General features: G+C 44.3%; 2 protein-coding genes across 8 annotated transcripts in view; one reads left to right on the top strand and one right to left on the bottom strand.

Annotated features, from left to right (window-relative positions):
• The window catches only part of ankfn1a (ankyrin repeat and fibronectin type III domain containing 1a), a 106,127-nt gene that overhangs the window by 44,012 nt on the left and 37,115 nt on the right, over positions 1-25,000 (top strand). For 3 of the 5 annotated variants that reach the window (XM_080873259.1, XM_080873258.1, XM_080873262.1), the window contains exons 8-9: positions 6,010-6,208; positions 11,063-11,273. In XM_080873259.1, the coding sequence (XP_080729385.1) occupies positions 6,010-6,208; positions 11,063-11,273 (410 nt within the window). Of the gene's footprint in view, positions 1-1,713; positions 1,738-6,009; positions 6,209-11,062; positions 11,274-25,000 lie in introns of those variants that run through there. The other 2 variants (XM_080873261.1, XM_080873260.1) reach the window with 2 other exon arrangements.
• On the bottom strand, positions 19,059-23,367 carry LOC308390901 (uncharacterized protein). Of its 3 annotated transcripts, XM_080873264.1 has the most exons (7): positions 23,224-23,367; positions 22,531-23,024; positions 22,039-22,349; positions 21,752-21,927; positions 21,217-21,389; positions 20,821-21,035; positions 19,059-20,529 (listed from the first exon to the last, which is right to left on the bottom strand). In XM_080873264.1, exons 1-4 carry the CDS (start codon positions 23,344-23,346, stop codon positions 21,815-21,817), a joined length of 1,041 nt encoding a protein of 346 aa, XP_080729390.1. In that variant the 5' UTR covers positions 23,347-23,367; the 3' UTR covers positions 19,059-20,529; positions 20,821-21,035; positions 21,217-21,389; positions 21,752-21,814. The 3 variants fall into 3 exon arrangements, with proteins under 3 accessions (XP_080729390.1, XP_080729389.1, XP_080729391.1); XM_080873263.1 differs by having other exon boundaries at positions 19,059-21,035; XM_080873265.1 differs by having other exon boundaries at positions 19,059-21,035; positions 23,248-23,355.

Here is a 25,000-nt window from a genome sequence, read left to right as displayed (position 1 = left end):
TGTTAGGATGGGCGCTTGTTTGTATCATCTGCTCCTGAATGATTTCTGTGCTTCCCACATCCTGATGAAAGTTGTTGCTCTAAATGCCGCCACACTGAATCGTGTTAAATACGTGATGTTTGCCTCTGCTTTCCCCACAGTTTAGCGTTCAGCTCTTCATGTTTTAGAGGTTTGAAAATGAGATGTATTTTTTAATCCAGTCTCCCTTCCTTTGTGTTCGAGGCTGCAGGATTAAATCATGAGTCATTTTGCTAACAGCAGGTTTTTATGGCGAATTCATTAGCGGACTGATTACCTGCTATTCTAAACGACCGTCCTCGCCATCCTGCGAGCAAATTAAGCTCTGGTTTCAGACACAGAGCCGCCGAAGCCCATTTTCCCTCTGATGTGATGATTGTGACACACACGGTGCGGAGTAAGTGAGCCAATCAGCCACAGCGTGGCGGCTCAGCGAGGTCTTACTGGACTGAGGCCACGATGGTTGGGCAAAGCGGCAGCTTTCATTGGGTACCAGCCGGGGGCGCCTCGCTGCAGGTGTGAAGAAGAAGAGTCAGGCAGTAATAAGAGAAAAGCTTGTGACGAGGCGACGCTGAGCTTAAATATGCATCAAACGGCGGACAGAGCGAGCTGACGTCACAGAATCATTATGATGATAACGACTGGAAAAGTGTTACAGCAAACATCTGGAGCAGCTGGAGGCGTCACATCATGCAGCTCTGTCAGACTCATGCACATGGGCTGAGTGGGGGTGTTACTTTCTGCTTTTACATCATTTACTATCCAGCCACTTCATTAGGTACACCTGCTCAAACAATAATCAGCCAATCACAAGGCAGCATCAGTCTCTGAATCAGGGACTCTGAACACAGCACAACTGGGATTTTCCCACCAACCACCTCTGAGTCTACAAAGAAAAGTTCCAGGTAGCAGCAGCACGGTCAGAGGTCACTCCTGTCGGTGAGAACAGGAAGCTGAGCCTACGATTCACACAGACTCACAAACCCGGACACCGGAAGGTGGAGAAACACTTCCTGGTCCGATGAGCGTCGGCTGGTGGACATTGGTGGCACGGGTCCATCCTGCCCGTGTCAGCGGTTGCTGCTGACCAGGTCCGTCGACCACAGTGTCTCCAGCAGGAGCTCATCTCTGCTTTATGGAGACGAGTCCACTGCCCTCAGACGGCCTCCACAGTCACGGGTCCAACAGCTCTGGGAGGTGGAGGAACGGGACTGTCCTCATGGATGCAGCTGACAAATCTGCAGCTGATGTCGCGATGATGTCATGTAACCATGGACCAAAAGGAATGTTTCCAGTACTGTGTTGAATCTGTGAGTTAAAGCAGCTCTGAATGTTTCCTGTTTAAAAAATGTTGTTGTTGTTTTGCGTGCAGAGAGCAAAGTGATGCAAAAGAAAAAAAGGCAAAAGCACAAACAGGTAAACGCCGAGTTTCTGGGCCTGAGCGGAGCCTGCTGCTCAACCCTGACAGGACTCAACGTGCTTCTCTTTTCCATTCAGGCTGAGCAGCGAGAGCAGCTTTTTCTTCTTTAGTTCCCTGCAGGAGCCGTTTGACAGTCTCCTCGTTTCAGTGACATGTTGAACTTATCCCGGCGTAATGCGGAGAGCGAGCGAGGGCCGGAGGCGACGGGAAGCCGTTTAGCTGCCTGATCAAAAACTGAATGGATTTTTTTGACAATGCGACGGCTGAAGGGGTTTCAAGCAGAGCAGGACCACTGACAGGTTGAAACTTTATACATGCTGCAGCCTTTTATAAAGGCTGAATATTCATTATCTTTAATCAAGTTTGACTCTTTATGCTTCCTGACCAGCTCCACGACAAGCTCACACCAGCTCCTCCTGGCTCATTTGTGGGAAATATAATTTGACAGTTTTCTGGTCAAAGATGGAGATTCGAGTAACAGACAGTTATTTTAATGAATTGAATCATGTTTGAGACTTAATGGAAGAGTCTGTGGATTATTTTCACCTGAGATAAACAAACGTGTTTATTGCCTCAAAGGAGCTTGCAAAGAAAAGCGTCTGGACTTCTTTAAGTTGCTTGAAGACGTTTCACCTCTCATCCAAGAAGCTTCTTCAGTTCTTTTTTTTTTTTTTTTTTTTTTTTTTTTTTTTTAAATGACATCAGAAACAGCAGTATGCGACATTACGTGATGGCAGAGCTTCAGTTCATCCTTTGTCATTTTTTTTTTTTTTTTTTTTTTTAATAAATAGGACAGGGGGAATGAATGAGAGAAAGAGGGGGAGAGAAAGAAAGAAAACCAAAGGGGAGAAGAGACGGTGAGAAGGGGGGGGAAGAGAGAGAAAAAAAAAAAAAAGAACTCCTGGGTCACCTGTACGGAGAAAAAAAAAAAAAAACAAACAAAAAAAACAAACAGAGGAGACAGCAAACAACAAAGAGTAACATAATAATAGAGAAAACAAAGCACCATCACAATAAACTAGCTAGTCATAGATATCAATATTTACTAAATAATAAACGATATTGTGCAGCACGCAAGATAGACAGCGCACAGTGTGCTTTGAGGCAGCAGCCAAGAAAGCTTTAGTCCGCGTCTGTGAATACCCATGTGTGCATACCTGTGTGGATCAGCATGCTTGCATTCCAAAGGTTTCTCCATGTAATGATCTGCTAGGGAGTGTGGGGGGGCCACAGCCCCGTCCTCCAGGGTGTGAAGCGGGTATGGAGGAGATCAAAACTCCAGACATCCAGAGGCCCCCAGAACACAAGAGACCAAGGAAGACCAACAGAGGGGCAGCCGCGCCACTGTTCCAGTAAGAGCTGAGGAGAGTCCCAGATGAGGGCTCGCCCAGCAGCCGCGGAGCAGAAGTCAGGGGGAGTTGCAGTGACGCGCCCGTGAGCTCCGCCGGCCCCCAGCTGTGCCTGAGTGACCGAGCCCCAGGCCGAGAGGCCGGGGGCACCCCACCTCCAAAGGGGCCCGAGCGAGCCCCAGGCCCCAGGCCCCGACAAGCGGCCGCCAAGGAGTGAGCCGGTGTGTACCCGGACGCCCACCCCCAGACACAAAGAACCACCAACACACCGACACCTGAGGGAGTCCGCCACCGGCAGGGGAAGTGGTGGTGGGTGGAGATAGGCCTCCAAACCTTGGAGGGCCTGAGGTGTCCCCAGAGAGGTGGCGTCTGATACCCAACCTGACATATAGACACAGACATACAGGCACACACAGACACAAACATCCATTCCCACCCTCATGCTCTCATATGCACTCACTCCACACTCAACCAACGTGGAGACAGACATAAAGAGACGCTGTACACACGATCACACTCCCCAAGCGTACTCTACAAACCGGGTCTAGGTACCCTTGCCCCTGGAGGGGGGAATTGCACCCAGACCCAGGTGGTGTTACCCTTTTCCCTGCGGTGGGGAGAGGCAGACCACCCCGACTCCGCAGCAGCAGGGAGGCCCCACACCCCAGACCGCAGTCGGACGGCCAACTCCTCCTACTAGCCCTCCCGCTCCAGCAGGCCGCAGAGAATGGGGGTGGGAGAAGACTCCAAACCTCCCTCCACCCGCTCATTGTAGTGTTGATGCATATGTGTTCTAAGGTGCAATTAAAACCCAGGAGGGCATGGAGCTACGTGCCAGAGAGCAGCAGGTAAGCGCATGGTCCCTCCTGCTAGCCCTCAATGACTACATGTATTTAAAATTGAGAGGTGGGCAACGACGTCAGGGGTGAGGTGTACACCCTGATGGTGATTTGGACTCCGTGATTGTGCCCACCCCCAAGATCCTATATGTATGTGTAATGAGAGTGTGAATAATGTGAATGTCTAAGTTGTGGGATAAAATTGAGGCAGAGGCAGCCAGAAGGGGACAGGGGGGGGGGGGGGGGGGGGGGGGGTAGCCTCCTCTGCACCCTGGTGACATACCCCCACTCCAAGGCCCTGCATGTGTGGGTGGTTGTGGAGGAGCGGGAAGAGGGAGGCAGCTGGAGATGGGGAGGGAATCGCCTGAGCCAAGGTGTGAAACTGGGTGTGGGTCCCAATCAGCCAGAGTTTCAGGTGTGTTCATTGTGAAACCTGGCCCCACCTTATCATGTGAATTCCTGAGGTCAGATGGCCCAGGATGTGAGTGGGCGTTAAGGCGTCTGGGAAGGGATCTCAAAACTGGATTATAGATGGCAGACAGTTGGTGTCGTAAACCCCGCCTCTGTTCAAAGATGGTCGCTCACAGTGGACATAGATGGTTCTTTCACTCCTCTTTCAAACCATCTGTCCTCTCTGTCCAAAATGTGAACATTGGCATCCTCAAAGAGTGTCCTTTATCCTTAAGATGCAGATGGACTGCTGAGTCTTGTCCTGTGGAGGTGGCTCTTCTGTGTTGTACCATGCGCTTGTGAAGTGGCTGTTTGGTCTCTCCAATGTAGAGGTCTGGGCATTCCTCGCTGCACTGTACAGCATACACCACATTGTTAAGTTTGTGTTTTGGCGTTTTGTCTTTCGGGTGAACCAGTTTCTGTCTGAGCGTGTTGCTGGGTCTGAAATACACCGGGATGTCATGCTTGGAGAAAACTCTCCTGAGTTTCTCTGATACGCCGGCTACATAGGGGGTGACAATGTTGTTGCGTCTGTCCTTCTTATCCTCCCTCGCTGGTGTCTGGTCTTCTTTTCTGTGCCTCTTTGCTGACTTTAAGAACGCCCATTTAGGATAGCCGCACGTTTTGAGTGCTTCCTTTACATGTGTGTGTTCCTTCTTTTTCCTTCAGGCTTAGAGGGAACATGTTCTGCCCGGTGGTGTAGGGTCCTAATTACTCCAAGTTTGTGTTCCAGAGGGTGATGGGAGTCAAAGAGGAGGTACTGGTCCGTGTGTGTGGGCTTCCGGTAAACTTCAATGTTGAGGTTGCCGTTCTCTTCAATGTGCACAGCGCAGTCCAGGAAAGGCAAACAGTTGTCCTTTGTGTCTTCCCTGGTGAACTTGATGTTTTTATCCACAGCGTTAATGTGCGCAGTGAACTGGTTCACCCGAAAGACAAAACGCCAAAACACAGACTTAACAATGTGGTGTATGCTGTACAGTGCAGCGAGGAATGCCCAGACCTCTACATTGGAGAGACCAAACAGCCACTTCACAAGCGCATGGCACAACACAGAAGAGCCACCTCCACAGGACAAGACTCAGCAGTCCATCTGCATCTAAAGGTCAAAGGTCACTCTTTGAGGATGCCAATGTTCACATTTTGGACAGAGAGGACAGATGGTTTGAAAGAGGAGTGAAAGAAGCCATCTATGTCCACTGTGAGCGACCATCTTTTAACAGAGGCGGGGTTTACGACACCAACTCTCTGCCATCTATAATCCAGTTTTGAGATCCCTTCCCAGACGCCTTAACGCCCACTCACATCCTGGGCCATCTGACCTCAGGAATTCGCATGATAAGGTGGGGCCAGGTTTCACAATGAACACACCCGAAACTCTGGCTGATTGGGACCCACACCCAGTTTCCCACCTTGGCTCATGTGATTAGAGGATCATCAGGGGGTCCTTTTGTCCCTCTGTGGGGGGAAACTCCCACTAGGTTTATATCTGGGACTCTCCACCATTTGACCTTAGAACTGAAGAAGCTTCTCGGATGAGAGGTGAAACGTCTTCAAGCAACTTAAAGAAGTCCAGACGCTTTTCTTTGCAAGCTCCTTTGACTACGATGACCTGGATGACTGAGAACCTTCACAGACATGTTTATTGCCTCGACTTTTGCCGCGTGCTGTAAAACTGTGGACGTCCTCAGAGGTTCTGATTGGTGGTTTTGGCAGCTGCTTTAGGATCTAGTCTGTCAGCATTACTGATGTAAAGGATCCTCCAGCGACTGTGATGGTAACGGGTCCAGAGTAAGCAGTGGTTGCTCAGCATAACTCTGGTTCTATGAGGATGCCAAAGCTGTAATTAACATTTGATGACACATGTGATCCCTGTTTGTCTGTATCCGATGCTTTATCCCAACAGCTAACGTCGATCTTTGCATTTCCATCCCAGCAGACGCCTCCCGGGTGTTATGACGCAGCAGATGCAGAACCTACAGTTGTCCCAGACCAGGAAGTGCCCCGGCGGGCCGGCCTCCCCCAATGCCGCCAAGCGCCTCTACAGGAACCTGTCGGAGAAGCTGCGAGGAAGCACCTCCTCCTTCGAAGATGCCTACTTCTTTGGCAAGACGGATCGGCTCCGTAAAGCCTCGGTGAGTTCAGGCGCGCCTCGGTCACTGCATCACTTTACTTAGTTAACACGGCAGGTTTGTTTTAACTGCAGCACAGACGCTGGACATGAATCCTGCGGGGTTTGAACACAAAGAGCCGCACGAGGCCGATGTTACTCTGACAGTTCATCGCTCAAAAATCCATTTAAGCTAATGGTAAATGGTAAATGGCCTGTATTTGTATAGTGCTTTACACAGTCATCCACACATTCACACACTGGTGATGGCAGCTACATTGTAGCTACAGCCACCCTGGGGCGCACTGACTAATGCGTCCTCTTAGTCAGCCTCCAGCTTTAATTTGTGTCCTAATTAGCAGAAACTCATCCAGTCTTCATCAATGCAGCAAACAGGAAGTCTCTTTACGTCTTGGGATGAGTGTGAAAGTCAGCAGTGAAACTATCCTGTCACCGCATGGCTGAGTCTGTTTGCAGACGTGCTTTATGCTCACACAGCAAACAAGCTTCACATTTCAGCAGCTGGAAACTGTTTTCTGAATAAAAACACTAACATACGGCACAAAAACATGAATAAAGGTGTTTTAATCATCATTAATGTGTTCAGTTTTATTTACATAGCACCGAATTACAGGTAGCACAGGTGTCACAGCGCTGTTACGCTACAGTAACACAGAGAGCGTGCAGGCACTGATGTTCAGGTATTCGCTCAGATCGAGTCTTTAAAAAACTCCTGTATCCTGATCATGAAGCTGTGATAAACTCTCCACATGTTCATGTGATGCTTTTTTCTTGTGCTAATGTTGCCGTGGCGATGGCTGGCCTGACGGGGGAAACCCCGTCTCTGACAGAAGGATCGAGAAACGCGCTTCGCTAATTCTGTTACCGGCGATGTCGTCAGAGCCTCTGCTCTCGACTGTCGCATCTTTCATCTGATCTCAGACCAGCATCGTAAAGACAGACTGTTTGTCAGTCCACGGCTGCAGAGTTCGGTGAACTGAGAACGTGGAGTTACGTGCCTCACTCGAGGACACTGTGGACGCCGTCTTTGGTTTGTAGCAACACGCCATCTTTTCTCAGGCTCGTCTCTGTCTGCTGCCATCGTCGCCGCCTTCCTGCTGCCCTGCGAAACATTTGGTTGCGGCGACTCATCATGTGTGACAAGTGTTACATGTCATGTTGCACGCGCACTCTCTCTGCCAGCCTGCTGACATTTACAAACCAGCCACAGCAGCAGACATGAAACAAAGAGGCAGACGGGGGAGGAAACAAAAGCCTCCAAGCACAGCGAGTACGAGTCGATCTGCAGAACTCTGCTCACGTTTAGGCTCACAGTCCAAATCTCCACCATCCAAAGGTCCCCGTGTTCATTCTGCAGGAGCCCAAACTCACAAAGACCTGCAGCAGATGGAGGGAGACAAATCCACAAAACACACACCAGGGTAAGGTTCTCCAAAACAAAGATAATAACCAACCCCAACAAAGTCCAAAAACCATCCAATGGGAGTCCAGTGTCCACAGAACAGCTGTGGCGAGTTCTCAAGGACGTCCCAAATCTGAGCTGTAAATTAGTATCAGCTGAACCAGTCGAGATAGTAAACCATACCAAACAAGTTCAAACCCATCTCTGGTGTAAACACAACACCAGGTTCAGAGTAACAAGTAGAAACAAACAAAACCGTCTGAATCCAGGATGACGGAAGCTCGTTCCCAAACTGCTGTGCAAGGGCTGCACCTGAAACTGTCTTTAGTTCTTAGAAGTTGAACCTCTGCTGCAGATTGTTCAGAGTCGTTCGGCAGCAGGAAAGCAAACCTCCAGGACTACATGAGACACTTTCAGTCCACACAACAAGTGTTTCACGATCGTGATCTAGTTTAAAACCACAACCATTGATCTTAATCCTAAAGACACCGACACGGACTGAAAAACTGTGACTGGTCCACCAGGCGAGTGTCCAGGAAACACCTCCAAACCCAGTCACAGGTGACTGAATCCAGTCAAAGAGAGGTGGAAACATCACTAACAGAACTGAAGTGAGCCCAAACCGACACTGGTGATGTCGCCACTTCAAAACCTCAAAGCTGTTTCTAAATCCAGAAGCCTGATCCAACTTTGAACCAGGGCCCACGTCGCGTCTGATGGTCTGCAGCTCCACCTGCACCACCCGGCTCTGTGTTCTGTTAAAGGCTTTGTGGTTTCAGGAGGCATAGCTCAGCGCGGCGCCGCCCTCAGCAATAACAGCCACGCAGCGGCCTGCAGGATGTTTCTCTGTTCACACGCTTTGTGATAAACCTGAAAGCAGCCGCCACGCTGTGGATGGTCGCTGCCGCCCTCTGTCAGCCTGACAAAGAACAAAAAGTTTCCGCTCGCTGCCGTCACGTCTACAGAGACAAGCGAAGGAGGAGCCGTTTCCAGCCTGAGCAGAGAAACACTTTGTTCCCATTTCATCAGCTTCCTCCTCGCTGCTTCTTTACTCTGTGAGGAGGAAACATTCAAAAAGTCGTTTCCAACACTCGGGTTTGACATGTGGTCTCTCTCTCATTCAGGTTAAACTGAAACATCGAGAAACGTAGTGCAAATACACTGAATACAACTTTGGTTATGCCACAATTATAAATAGATTACTGTGTAATTACAATACATTAGTGTAACTATCGTATAATTAGTGTAATATAAAGTGTAGTGATAATAAATGAAAAACACATAAACATCTTAGTACAGAGTTGCAATAAATAATTATAGTGTAATTATAAATATTGTATTTACATTATTTGTAATTAAATACAGTGAAATATTCTGTTTATATAAATATTATTATTACATTTTTATAATTACATTGTGACGTTAATAAATTAGTTTAATACAGTTTATGAAGAATTAGTTTAACTTTAGTTAAACATGAGAGCATGAGGCTGGGTCTGTAATTTCACTGCAGTTACATTGTAACTGACATACTGTAGTGTAATTACACTGCAGTATGATGAGTGTAATATGACGATGTGATTATAATATATGGCAAATACAGTATATTTATAATAATAATTACAGGAATGTTTAACTATAAAACCCATAAATAAGTAAAGTTTTAATATTCTGGCGTGATTGTTTTAAATTACAGTGCATTTATAAATGAACGGACTAATTAATCATTAGTTACAGTCATTCATGTTACATTATATTACAGTATTTTTTATGTCTACCAGTCTTATAATGAAATAAAGTGTGATTACTGTTGAGTACAAAGTATAAAGTACAAGTATGTAAAATTCTGAAGTATTTAAAGTAAAGTTTGAAGTTTGGTCAGTAAAGAAACATTTTTCCCTGAATAATAAAATTCTTCTTTTGCTGTTTACAAAAGATTAAATTAAAATAATAACAAAATAATCCAGTTCAGTGTGACTAAGTATGATAATAATACATGATAACTGCTCTATTTTAGTTTCTGCTGGTCAGTTTTTGACAGCTCGTCAGAATCCAGACTTTTCATTGCTGGTTGAATCCTGTCACCGATGGCAGATCTCAGGTCGCCACGGTTTCACTCGCTGTTTGTGAGCTCAGTGAGAACAGGCGGCTCGTTTCAGAGACGCTGAGCCGACGCTCGAGCGAGTCAGCAGACTACGTCCACACGTACCCAGGTATTTTAGAAAACGCAGATTTTTCAATGCGTTTGCACCTTCTGTCCACACGTAAACGGCGTTTTCGGTCACTGAAAACGGAGATTTCTAAAAACGCCTGCCAGGGTGGATATTTTTGAAAACTCTGGTTTTGCATTTACGTGTGGACGAGGAAAACTCAGCGTCAAAGGTGTGCGCTTTTTTTGACATCACACTGTGCGCCACGTTATTGTTTCGGTGAATGAATTTCTACAATACTGTTACTGTTACTCTCTGCAGTGTTTAAATGCTTACATATACACACAGTTACTGTCCCTCCACACATACGACTCGGTTCTGCTTCTATGCCCCAGCTTTGCTTACTTTTTCCCACCGAGGCTTCTAGACTTCTGATTGGCCAACATTTCTACACGGTTAAGAATATATCGCCACCTGTTGCTTTGGCATGTTCCTAGCAGCATTTTCCTTCATTTCTGCCTTTACATGTGGACGGGGTTATTTTTGAAAATGAAAACGGAGATTTTCCGTTTTCAAAAATACCCGTGTACGTGTGGACGCAGCCTCAGAATCAGCAGATTAAAGAGTGAAAGTGACTCAAATCATCTCATCTCCACGTCAGCAAAAAGGTCGTTTTCAGCTGCTTCCTCTTTGAATAAAGTGTCATGTGACCTGAGTTCACCGACAGACTCACAGTCACACACACAGTGTCTCGGCACAAACGTGGAGAGATCAGGAATCCTGAGGACGGCTCGTCTCACTGACGAAACTCCTGCACGCCTGTTCCCATGGTAACCACATGATCGTGCACACATGTCATACGTGTCCGTTTCACGCGGTGATGTCCCCGCGGCGCCTGAAAGGATGCTGCACGTGAGGTCTGAGGGGGATGAAGCAGCGCGGTGGGAGACGTACAGATGATCCGAGCAGCGGCGTTTTTTAAACTCGTGACACGTGGAAACTGAGAAATGTTATCTGTTCTTTAAAGATGTCAAGCAGCTGCTGGAACATCTGGCGGCTGCTTAATGACATGATTGGTGTAAAGCGAGCGCCCAGAGAGCTCGGTGTTTCAGACACTGTGGGCTCATGAACCATCAGGAAGCTCCGACTGTGGATCAGGAAACGCTGCCGTTCGATGGTTGTTGTTTAGCTTCCTGTTGTTTTGCTTGTTTTGGCTCCAGGTTTGTATGATCTTCACCTTTGGTTTGTGTCATAAAGTCACGTGACCACGTGTCCAGACTGGTAAAATGCTGGTTCTCACTTTCAGACGATGCAGGGCAGCGACTGCATCTTCGAGGCGGTGGAGCAGCAGGACCTGGACGCCGTGCAGATCCTTCTGTACCAGTGTTCGGCCGAGGAGCTGGACCTGAACACTCCCAACAGCCAGGGCCTGACGCCGCTCGACATCGCCATCATGACCAACAACACGCCCATCGCCAAGCTGCTGCTGAAAGCCGGCGGCAAGGAGAGCCCGCACTGTGAGTACGCCACATCAGGCAGGTTCGGCCCTGAAGCCAGACCGCAGCACACACAGCGTCCGAGTGTTGGTCTTTAAACGTGTCAGACTTCATGTTGTAAATCTGTGTCACAACCACCTGAAACGAAATCCGTCCCGCCGGGCCGTCACTTCGAAAGGTTGAAAGCGTGTCGAGTGCTGTGCTTCATCTGTGCGAGCACTCCAAGCGACGAGGCCAATTACAGCTCCACGAGCCGGGAGACTCCTCGGTCTTACCTCCACGTCTTTATCAGCTGTCACGTCTGATGGAGTGTGCCCGCTTGACCTTTCAGTCTGACAGAAACCTCATTTACAGGCGAGCCGTCGTCCCGTCAACGCGGCTTGTCAGGAGGTCGCTCGGGTCAGATGTGGGCGTTTTGGGTTTTCGTGGCGTGCGACGCAGAAAACAGACGTTTGTGCCACTAAAAGAGTCGAGACCTGAAGCACGTCCTCCTGCAGCGGCGTTCACTCAACAACTCAGATGTGAAAAAGCCAACAGAGGCTTTCAGAAGACTGACGGAGTGTCGGTCGGCTCTTCCTGGTGAAACACTTCCAGAAACTCTTCACATAAAGAAATCGTTTATGCATAAACAGAAAGTACCAAAGAAACGGCTCCATCGTGCTGCTGATCGTTGTTACTGTTAGCAGCCTGTGGCCCCATCAGTAATCACTGCTAATTGGTTAATAACTGATTTGTAAACCAGCTGCTGGCAGATGTGTCGTTGGGTTGTTCTGTGGTTCAGAGCGCCGGGATCAGCGATTAAGCTTTAATTAAACCACAGCGACCTTTAGCAGCGCGCTACATAAAACATGATCGTTGCAGCTCTCAGGAGCTGCGGGTCGACAACAACCTGCAGGTCTGAAGAACAGCCCAGCTCTGTATGAGGTGCCGTAAGGGACATTATTACTGAAACGCTCTCTCACACACAACTGAAACGCTCACACACACACTACTGAAACGCTCTCACACACACAACTGAAACGCTCACACACACACTACTGAAACGCTCTCACACACACAACTGAAACGCTCACACACACACAACTGAAACGCTCTCACACACACTACTGAAACGCTCTCACACACACAACTGAAACGCTCTCACACACACAACTGAAACGCTCTCACACACACTACTGAAACGCTCTCACACACACAACTGAAACGCTCACACACACACTACTGAAACGCTCTCACACACACAACTGAAACGCTCACACACACACAACTGAAACGCTCTCACACACACTACTGAAACGCTCTCACACACACTACTGAAACGCTCTCACACACACAACTGAAACGCTCACACACACACTACTGAAACGCTCTCACACACACAACTGAAACGCTCACACACACACAACTGAAACGCTCTCACACACACTACTGAAATTTTAGCTCTCACACACACAACTGAAACGCTCTCACACACACTACTGAAACGCTCTCACACACACAACTGAAACGCTCTCACACACACTACTGAAATTTTAGCTCTCACACACACTACTGAAACGCTCTCACACACACTACTGAAACGCTCTCACACACACTACTGAAACGCTCTCACACACACAACTGAAACGCTCTCACACACACTACTGAAACGCTCTCACACACACAACTGAAACGCTCTCACGCACACTACTGAAACGCTCTCACACACACAACTGAAACGCTCACACACACACAACTGAAACGCTCTCACACACACTACTGAAACGCTCTCACACACACTACTGAAACGCTCTCACACACACAACTGAAACGCTCTCACACACACAACTGAAACGCTCTCACACACACTACTGAAATGCTCACACACACACAACTGAAACGCTCTCACACACACAACTGAAATGCTCACACACACACAACTGAAACGCTCTCACACACACTACTGAAACGCTCTCACACACACTACTGAAATGCTCACACACACACTACTGAAACGCTCTCACACACACAACTGAAACGCTCTCACACACACTACTGAAACGCTCTCACACACACTACTGAAACGCTCTCACACACACTACTGAAACGCTCTCACACACACTACTGAAACGCTCTCACACACACTACTGAAACGCTCTCACACACACTACTGAAACGCTCTCACACACACTACTGAAACGCTCTCACACACACTACTGAAACGCTCACACACACACAACTGAAACGCTCTCACACACACAACTGAAACGCTCTCACACACACTACTGAAACGCTCTCACACACACTACTGAAATTTTAGCTCTCACACACACTACTGAAACGCTCTCACACACACAACTGAAACGCTCTCACACACACAACTGAAATTTTAGCTCTCACACACACTACTGAAACGCTCACACACACACAACTGAAACGCTCTCACACACACTACTGAAACGCTCTCACACACACTACTGAAATTTTAGCTCTCACACACACTACTGAAACGCTCACACACACACAACTGAAACGCTCTCACACACACTACTGAAACGCTCACACACACACAACTGAAACGCTCTCACACACACAACTGAAACGCTCTCACACACACTACTGAAACGCTCTCACACACACAACTGAAACGCTCTCACACACACTACTGAAACGCTCTCACACACACTACTGAAATTTTAGCTCTCACACACACTACTGAAACGCTCTCACACACACTACTGAAACGCTCTCACACACACTACTGAAACGCTCTCACACACACTACTGAAACGCTCTCACACACACAACTGAAACGCTCTCACACACACAACTGAAACGCTCTCACACACACAACTGAAACGCTCTCACACACACTACTGAAATTTTAGCTCTCACGCACACTACTGAAACGCTCTCACACACACTACTGAAACGCTCTCACACACACAACTGAAACGCTCTCACACACACAACTGAAACGCTCTCACACACACAACTGAAACGCTCTCACACACACAACTGAAACGCTCTCACACACACAACTGAAACGCTCTCACACACACTACTGAAACGCTCTCACACACACTACTGAAATTTTAGCTCTCACACACACTACTGAAATTTTAGCTCTCACACACACTACTGAAACGCTCTCACACACACTACTGAAATGCTCTCACACACACTACTGAAACGCTCTCACACACACTACTGAAATTTTAGCTCTCACACACAATACTGAAATTTTAGCTCTCACACACACTACTGAAATTTTAGCTCTCACACACACTACTGAAACGCTCTCACACACACTACTGAAATGCTCTCACACACACAACTGAAACGCTCTCACACACACTACTGAAATTTTAGCTCTCACACACACTACTGAAATTTTAGCTCTCACACACACTACTGAAACGCTCTCACACACACAACTGAAACGCTCTCACACACACTACTGAAATGCTCTCACACACACTACTGAAATGCTCTCACACACACTACTGAAACGCTCTCACACACACAACTGAAACGCTCTCACACACACTACTGAAATGCTCTCACACACACTACTGAAACGCTCTCACACACACTACTGAAACGCTCTCACACACACTACTGAAACGCTCTCACACACACTACTGAAACGCTCTCACACACACTACTGAAACGCTCTCACACACACTACTGAAACGCTCTCACACACACTACTGAAACGCTCTCACACACACTACTGAAATTTTAGCTCTCACACACACTACTGAAATTTTAGCTCTCACACACACTACTGAAACGCTCTCACACACACAACTGAAATTTTAGCTCTCACACACACTACTGAAATTTTAGCTCTCACACACACTACTGAAATTTTAGCTCTCACACACACTACTGAAATTTTAGCTCTCACACACACTACTGAAATTTTAGCTCTCACACACACTACTGAAACGCTCTCACACACACTACTGAAATGCTCTCACACACACTACTGAAACGCTCTCACACACACTACTGAAATTTTAGCTCTCACACACACTACTGAAACGCTCTCACACACACTACTGAAATGCTCTCACACACACAACTGAAACGCTCTCACACACACTACTGAAATTTTAGCTCTCACACACACTACTGAAATTTTAGCTCTCACACACACTACTGAAATTTTAGCTCTCACACACACTACTGAAACGCTCTCACACACACTACTGAAACGCTCTCACACACACTACTGAAATGCTCTCACACACACAACTGAAATGCTCTCACACACACTACTGAAACGCTCTCACACACACTACTGAAACGCTCTCACACACACTACTGAAACGCTCACACACACACTACTGAAACGCTCTCACACACATAACTGAAACGCTCTCACACACACAACTGAAACGCTCTCACACACATAACTGAAACGCTCTCACACACACTACTGAAACGCTCACACACACACTACTGAAACGCTCTCACACACATAACTGAAATGCTCTCACACACACAACTGAAACGCTCTCACACACATAACTGAAACGCTCTCACACACACAACTGAAACGCTCTCACACACACAACTGAAACGCTCTCACACACACAACTGAAACGCTCTCACACACACAACTGAAACGCTCTCACACACACTACTGAAACGCTCACACACACACTACTGAAACGCTCTCACACACACTACTGAAACGCTCTCACACACACTACTGAAACGCTCTCACACACACAACTGAAACGCTCTCACACACACAACTGAAACGCTCTCACACACACACTACTGAAACGCTCTCACGCACAACTGAAACGCTCTCACACACACAACTGAAACGCTCTCACACACACAACTGAAACGCTCTCACACACACAACTGAAACGCTCTCACACACACTACTGAAACGCTCTCACACACACTACTGAAACGCTCTCACACACACTACTGAAACGCTCTCACACACACTACTGAAATTTTAGCTCTCACGCACACTACTGAAACGCTCTCACACACACTACTGAAACGCTCTCACACACACTACTGAAACGCTCTCACACACACTACTGAAACGCTCTCACACACACAACTGAAACGCTCTCACACACACTACTGAAACGCTCTCACACACACAACTGAAACGCTCTCACACACACAACTGAAACGCTCTCACACACACTACTGAAACGCTCTCACACACACTACTGAAACGCTCTCACACACACTACTGAAACGCTCTCACACACACTACTGAAACGCTCTCACACACACTACTGAAACGCTCTCACACACACTACTGAAATTTTAGCTCTCACACACACTACTGAAACGCTCTCACACACACTACTGAAACGCTCTCACACACACTACTGAAACGCTCTCACACACACTACTGAAATTTTAGCTCTCACACACACTACTGAAACGCTCTCACACACACTACTGAAACGCTCTCACACACACTACTGAAACGCTCTCACACACACTACTGAAATTTTAGCTCTCACACACACTACTGAAACGCTCTCACACACACTACTGAAATTTTAGCTCTCACACACACTACTGAAACGCTCTCACACACACTACTGAAACGCTCTCACACACACTACTGAAACGCTCTCACACACACTACTGAAATTTTAGCTCTCACACACACAACTGAAACGCTCTCACACACACTACTGAAACGCTCTCACACACACTACTGAAATTTTAGCTCTCACACACACTACTGAAATTTTAGCTCTCACACACACTACTGAAATGCTCTCACACACACTACTGAAACGCTCTCACACACACTACTGAAATGCTCTCACACACACTACTGAAACGCTCTCACACACACTACTGAAACGCTCTCACACACACAACTGAAATTTTAGCTCTCACACACACTACTGAAACGCTCTCACACACACTACTGAAACGCTCTCACACACACTACTGAAATTTTAGCTCTCACACACACTACTGAAACGCTCTCACACACACTACTGAAATTTTAGCTCTCACACACACTACTGAAACGCTCTCACACACACTACTGAAATTTTAGCTCTCACACACACTACTGAAACGCTCTCACACACACTACTGAAATTTTAGCTCTCACACACACTACTGAAACGCTCTCACACACACTACTGAAATGCTCTCACACACACTACTGAAACGCTCTCACACACACTACTGAAACGCTCTCACACACACTACTGAAATGCTCTCACACACACTACTGAAACGCTCTCACACACAATACTGAAACGCTCTCACACACACTAATGAAAACCAAGAGGATTTCAATTGAACAGGAAGGCATTTTAGCTGCACAGGAAGGTGAGGAAAAACAAATAACACATTAATGCACAGCTAACACCGCGGTGATATCTACAACAGTCTGTTAGAGGTATAATTGAAAAATCTTTTGCCTTCATCAGTGACTATCCAAACATTGTTGTAGGATAGCAGCCTATTGCAACAAGTCGGGGCATCCTGGCTATGCTAGCTGCCCGTATAATCTGGAAAGACTGTGTCTGACAGTACCTCATCTACAATGAAATTACATCAGATCCTTGTCATTTTTTACATACTTTCTTTGTTTTTTGAGGTGAGAACCAATGAAGAAGATGTTGAAAGATTTTTTACTTGTGCTCTGCAATGTATTGGGGCGCTCCAAAATGAAAATTCGGACAATATCAGACAAGAGCGGCTTTATAGAGAGCTAGATGATCATACACGAACTCTATCAGAATTTCTTGCTGCTGTATCTCGATATGATCCCAATAATAGGGTTGCCTCCAACCTACTACAATCCTTGTATAGATGCTTTTGCAGCTTGCTACATGAATATGATGCTAGACAGAGATCTGCTTATGTGACCCACAGATTGTTACCCCCAACCACCTTGAGTGGTCATCCAGGTCGGCCACGATACACTATATCTGCTGAACAGATTTCTCACTTTGTTTCCATTGGTATGACATGGCAGAGAATTGCATCATGCTTTGGAATAAGTCGAAGAACCCTGTACAGACACAGACAAACTTTGGGAGTTGAGCCATTAAGCTATGTGGATATTTCAAATCAAGAACTGAATGGCCTTGTGACGGATATCCTACAGAACACTCCAAATGCAGGGGAAGTATACATTCTTGGAAGTCTGAGATCTCGTGGCTTAAGAGTTCAACGTTGGAGGGTCAGACAAAGTCTACAGGAAGTGGATCCTATTGGACGTGCATTTAGACGTCGTCATGCGATAAGGCGAAGGATCTATAGTGTTCAGGCCCCCAACCACTTATGGTAAGTTCACTGGTTTGAAACAAATGATCAGGCCTTGTGTTTAAAAGTATTAACACAATACATCAAAATTAATGGTCCTTCATTCAAAACATTACTGAAGTTAATCTATATGATCAGCATAAGATAATAATAATAAAAAAATAACAATAACCAAAAAAACTGAAATTGATATAAGTATGTTAAATATTTGGGGGATTCATAGTACATCAATTTAGATGTTGTCTAATGTATATACTGTTGAGTTGTTTAATCCTTTATTTCACATCACAATTTTAATCTCTAACATCAATTGTGCCAGGTAAACGTAGTGTGGAAAAAGACATTTTATGCCACTGTGTGTATGTGTGTGCACGTGTGTGTGTGTGTGTGAGAGAGAGAGGTGTGCTGTTGTTGAAGTAAATGTACAAAATGAAACCTCTAGTTTTTGTTTAAGTACAGAGTCAGGAATTCACTACTAAATAATATGAACAAACATATGGAACTGTAGTAATGCTTTCTGATCTCTCAACAGGCATTTTGACGGCAACCACAAGTTGATTAGATGGTCCTGCATGGCTGTGTTGATGGCTTCAGCCGAACTATCATATACTTACGTTGCTTATCCAATAACAGAGCCTCAAGTGTCTTGTCATTATTTTTGGAAGGAATACAAAACTTTGGTTTGCCCTTAAGGGTCAGGTGTGATCATGGTATGGAAAATATACAGGTTGCTCGTTTTATGTTACAGAGAAGAGGAGTAGGCAGTGTTATTACAGGTGTTTCAGTACATAACCAAAGAATTGAAAGACTGTGGGCAGAACTCAACAGAGTTGTATCAAGACACTTTATAAATATCTTTAACTTTATGGAAGAACAGGGTATGTTGGATTCACTGAATGAGCTACATCTTTTTTGTCTGCATTATGTTTATTTGCCAAGGATTGAAAGAGCATTAACAGAATTTGTCAATCAGTGGAACAACCATGGTCTCTCTACACAAGGAGGACAGACCCCTCTTCAGCTGTGGCATACAGGTGTCATAAACAATGTGGGAATCCTGTCGTTTATAAATGACATTTTTCATGTTGATAACTATTATGGCGTTGATGAAGAAGAGCCATTACCAGAACTTCAAACAAACAATAATGTCAATATTCCAGCTATTGACATCAACATAAATGAGACTGCAATGAACATAATTCAACAAGTGAATCCATTAGAAAATGATGGAAATCATGGAATAGATGTGTTTTCTTCACTTTTACACCTTCTACATTAAATAAAATATTTTGCAAAAAATAAAAAAAAGATATATAAAAAAAACATTTCAGAAAACATATGTGATCGAAACTAACATATTGAAACCATTTTCTTTAAAATGATAAAATGACAGCTCTGTTGTCAAACAGAAACTGACACAGGCAGAAGAATAAACAGACACAAAGACAACCAAATCAAAAACCGATGGACATACACATGAAATGAGTAAAGTGACACAAATTTTGTATATTCAAACTCAACAATCTAAATTAACTTCTGACGTGCTGTTAAACAATTGGTATCTACCTGTATGAATCCTGAAGAACAATCACTTCTTGTCAAATTGATGTCTTAAAACATCAATTTGACTGAGGCAGGTAAATTTGGAAATATTAAAACCTTAACAAGTTAATACTCAATACTCACTTTGAATCAAAAGAGAGACCAATACAAAAGAGAAACACGCAAACTCCTCCAGCATAATGTGTTCATACCCTGCCAAAACCGTAAGTGTTACCTAATGCAAAATCAAACTTCTCCTTGAACAGCTGGTATGAAACATGCAGTGGCAGCCTAATGCAGTTAACACACGTGTTGGCAAGAGGGAAAATTGGTGTAGAAGAGAAGTCACCGTCTCCTCTATGAATGAACTCAATCGAGGGTGCTGGGGAAAAGCCAATAGGTGGCACCACAGTTGCTCCAGTTGCAAAGGCCAATATCTTCTGTAATTTGGAAGGTCCTTCTTCTTCTGCATAAAACAGAGAAGGAAAAAAGTGTTAAAAGGTTATTTCATTTGGCCAACATAAATTGTCAGTGAGTACAAATCTAAAGCAAGAATCTTAATGACTGTTATTGCAATGACTATAGAGCATGCTTTTCATCTTTCAATAGTCTCAAAGAACTATGTAAAAATGTTACTACAACCAAGAGGGTAATGTGGTGTTATTGTTATATGAGTATGTTATTTAAAATAAAGATTTCAGAAAAGCTAACCTATAAATCGTTACATCTATTTATTGTGCACTAAAGTGACAATTACCTTCTGCATCTTGGAGATAGTCTCTCCAGAAGGTAACAACCATCTCCTCAGCAGCTCTTCTGTTGCTTCCTTCTGGAGATAGATGAATGTTGAAAAGATCATCCACCTGGTCAGCAGTCAGCATATGTGGCTCATAGCAGAACAGAGGGCGAAAACTGTCTGGATGCCTCCTCATTTTCTCGAGAACCCCAAGAGTTTTCAGACCTTCACAAAATCTGGATAAACAGCACAAAGAAATTTTATTCAATAATTCTGCAATTTCATGCTTCTAAGTTAATTGTATATTATCAATTTGGCACAATCAGTTATACTAGGTTATTAACTGGCCATTTTGATTAATAGGTAAGATTTTTATCACATTTTAATTAATCTGAAAAACACAGAATACCAAAATACCTTTGAAATGGACCTTGAACCCTGTGGATGACCTGAAACATGACAATATCATGTACCAGCAGATCCCTGTCTCTTAGTGAACGCATAGGCCTCAGGCATCCTGCATTGGCCAAGTAATCAAGCAGAGGTTCTTTTGACTTTTCAAGGTCCTCAAGGGTTGTACTTTGAGATATCTAGCATCACAAAGAGCAGAGGAAGGGCTTGTTATGGAAGTTACTCAGTAGTCTTATAACCTATTAGAAGGAACCCAGCCACCAGTGGTCTACACAATCACAATATGCCCGCGCGTACATTGAAAGTCAAATGACTACACATATTTTTTTAATATGTTTACAATGTGCTTAAAAAAATGATAAAATATACTCTTTCGTCTACCCTTATCTACTGAATCTTAGTTTAATATAGCAGCAAAATATAAAAACTTGGCATTCAGCAATGGCCAGACTGATCCGGATAAACATTCCCTGCAAAAGAAAACTGGAACACAAACTATTTTCAATTCACTATAAGATTTATAAAATAAACATATAGAGACCTTTCGGACTTTTTCAAAGAGTTCCAGGTCAGCTATGTCTTCCAGGGCTGGATTTGCTGAATTTCAAACCAGAAGGGAAAATACTGTTGGTGACAGAAAGTTAGGTGGTGGACCACCATGTACCAAGCTCACTGCAATGGCTCTGCCAGAGATGTAGTACCAGTCCCCTCTGAGAGCTGCAAAGCAACAGAATAAAAGGAAAAGCAAAATTGTCAGTAATGTTGCCTGTAAAAATAAATATCAGTTAAACAGTTCCCACTATTAATCTTAGAAAAATAGGTAATTACCAGTACTGTCAAGAGCCAAGTTCTTGCAGTTTTCTTTCCCCTCAAACATGGCTGACCTGGCAATGGTGTCCATCAATAGTCTCAAGAATTCCCTCCTTGGCCCACCTAAATCAACCCCTTCCTCATTTTTCCCCATATCATCTGAGAATTTCACACAGATCATCAAGTTGGGATCATAAGATAGCCTTTGAAAACCACGCAAGGCTCCCTCCCACACAGCAGAGCGATTTATATTAAATTTGCACTGCTGTTTTGTGCTAATTTTGCTTGATAGTTCCAGCAGTATCTCTTGAACAGGGACTTTTTCTGCACTAAAAAAATAAAATAAAACAGAAAATAAAATATATCAGCCATGTAGTCATGTTACAGAATTTGAGAATATGTGTCACACTGATCATAGAGAGTTAAAGCTTTAAAGGTTTATATTGATTTGACAATTCTGGAAAGCCCAAATTATGTCTCAAACTCAAATTCTGTATGTTTGTTACTCACATCTGATTCTCCAAGCTCGCAATTATAGCTTGATTTAAATCCTCATCATCTGAAGAATCGCCAGAAAGCGATGCCACGAGAGTTAAATATGAAGAATAATCTTCATCATTAACGCTCATGGCAGGGATGTCTTCACTTCTTGCATTGAAATCTCTGCTGTGACTGCTTGTGCTAGGTTTGTCATCACTTCTTGCCATGTAGCCTTCATCACAAATGCTGTTCCCATCACTTCCTTGCTTTGCCCGTTGCCTTTTACCAACACTCCTTCGAATACAGTTGGTCCCAGTATCATCTTCTTCATCACTGCTAGTGCCAGGGTTATCACCTTTAACATGACTTCTTAACCTTGTAGTGACTTGGCTGCTCATGTCTTGTTGGATTTTTGAACTATCAACTTCAAAACAATCATTGTCACTGTCCTTATCAGTTGCACAACTGCTTAATGCTGATTTGGAGCTGATGTGGGAAGGATCTTTGTCTTCATCTGATTCACTCTTCAACAGAAAAAGACCAAAAACATATATCAAAAGCAAGTAATTATAGCTTATCTTAAAAAGATTAAAATAAGAAATATCCATATTGATTGCTCCCAAACACTTGTTTTAAATAAATATATTCTATTTTGCTAGAAGCCCAATTGTTGACATGTTTTTTCCCAAATCATGATTACTTTTCATTCTTTTAGTAACTTACTAAAAGTGTCCTTGATGGCCTTACATAGAGGGCTTTGGTTTTAAAAACCTTTAGGATCAGCATCCCATTCAGCTCCTGACCAACTTGGAGCTTTGGAGACACCAGCTTATTGCCACAAGCCATTAGAAACTCGAGGCTACAAAAAATAAATAGGGACAACAGCAATTGCTAATTAGTTAAACATTTTAAGTATTAGTTAAATATTTTATTATATACTGTTCTGTTCTGTTTGTGTGTATGCTTTTATGACTTAAATTCTACTGGTATAGTCATATGTTTTTATAATGATGAATAATATTTTAAACTTCTTTACTTTGGTATATTATCTTTAAGTACAAGTCATTACATGAATACACACAGTAACAATAAACAATAGTATTTTACCTGACATCCTCTGGAATGCGTTCACCAAAGCTTTCCTTGATGTGTTTCACGACAGTTTGGTTGTCCCAGGTCTTCTGGAATTCAAAAGCACTGAGGATGTGCCCATGTTTGTGTAACCATAATTTTGAACCTTGTTTGCACACTACTCCCCATGATGGAGTTGGAAGTAGTATAACATCTTTGTTGAAATGGTCATGCTGCTGGGCCATAGCTCTGAAATATAAATATTAGATACCATAAACAACAGCAAGTGATAACTAATAATACTGAGATGCAGACAGCAGAACACTATCCAAACCCCTACACAGAATGCTTTCATAGACAAAATTGTTGTAGTTAGGCAAACATAAGGGTTAATTTTGTATACTTTTTTTTATACTTTTCCGAGAATACGTGCTTCTTTTGTGGTTCGGACTCCTTCTGACATTTCTTTGGAGGTGGAGGAAAACCAAAGTAATTGCTTAAAGGAGCGTCTTCGACATCTTTAAGAGTTCTAAACAAATGTCTGTCCTCCTCCAGAAAATCCTATGTACGCAAACACGCGTTGCAACTTCTTATCTTGTGCGTGTCTTTTATTTTGACAGCGAATGCGCACCTGCGGACCACTTATGTGCAGCCCTGGTTATTTAGCTCGTCATTGCAGCCACAGAAATTATTTTGTCCATGAAACCATAAAGCTGCACTTTCTTTTTGCCTTATAGTCTGATTTGTCATAACTTTTCCGTTTTGTGGTAAGCTTTTCTTTGGCTGTCACTTCTTCACCCTGACCTGTCTTATTTGGCTCAGCAGAACTAAAATATATATACTGCTACTTTTACACACGCACTCACATAAGCTCAGCGATTCTCTGCGCGATCAACCTCTCACATGTTTAAGCTGCGGGAGATTTCACTTGTCATGTTTGCATAGTAAGCTAACGATTAATAAGACGATGTCAGAGGAATTGGTGCACAAATTATCATCACTCACAGATCAGTGCTGTCGCTCTCTATACACAGTTGCATAACACATAATTGCAAAGTGAAAGCAAAAAAACAAGCGCAAATTCAAACGCGATTTCAATATGTCACATATTGACAGTGGCTCACCGATGCCAATGACATAATTACCCAGCTACATTTCCGAAAGAATGCAAAAGCATTGACATATATTTTTCCTTCCTACGATAGCCCGACGGGCAGGGCAGAGATAGATTTTGGTAGCCTGGAAAAATCGCTAGCCCCAGGACATCGGGCTAGCGATTTTGCGAGCCCTGCAGTATATTATTAAATATCAGACTATTACATATGGCCCCATTTCAGGCAAGTGAATACAAACTCATTAAACTTTGTAACTACCTTTTTCTTCTGGTGCCTGATGTCCAGCTGCCGAAGCATTGCCGAGTTTGATAACG

The sequence above is a fragment of the Rhamphochromis sp. 'chilingali' genome, assembly GCF_963969265.1.
Source record: "Rhamphochromis sp. 'chilingali' genome assembly, chromosome: 22".
In the NCBI taxonomy this organism is placed as follows: Eukaryota; Metazoa; Chordata; class Actinopteri; order Cichliformes; family Cichlidae; genus Rhamphochromis; species Rhamphochromis sp. 'chilingali'.
Note: the sequence above shows the minus strand (reverse complement) of the source record. Positions and strands in the feature narration are given on the sequence as shown.

Excerpts from the sequence above, each read along its gene's own strand:
- LOC308390901 (XM_080873263.1), bottom strand. The coding sequence starts at position 23,346 with ATGGCTTGTGGCAATAAGCTGGTGTCTCCAAAGCTCCAAGTTGGTCAG. Across the intron at positions 23,025-23,223 it reads GGCCATCAAGGACACTTTTA|AGTGAATCAGATGAAGACAA; the intron begins GTAAGTTACTAA and ends TTTCTGTTGAAG. Across the intron at positions 22,350-22,530 it reads GCGAGCTTGGAGAATCAGAT|TGCAGAAAAAGTCCCTGTTC; the intron begins GTGAGTAACAAA and ends TTATTTTTTTAG.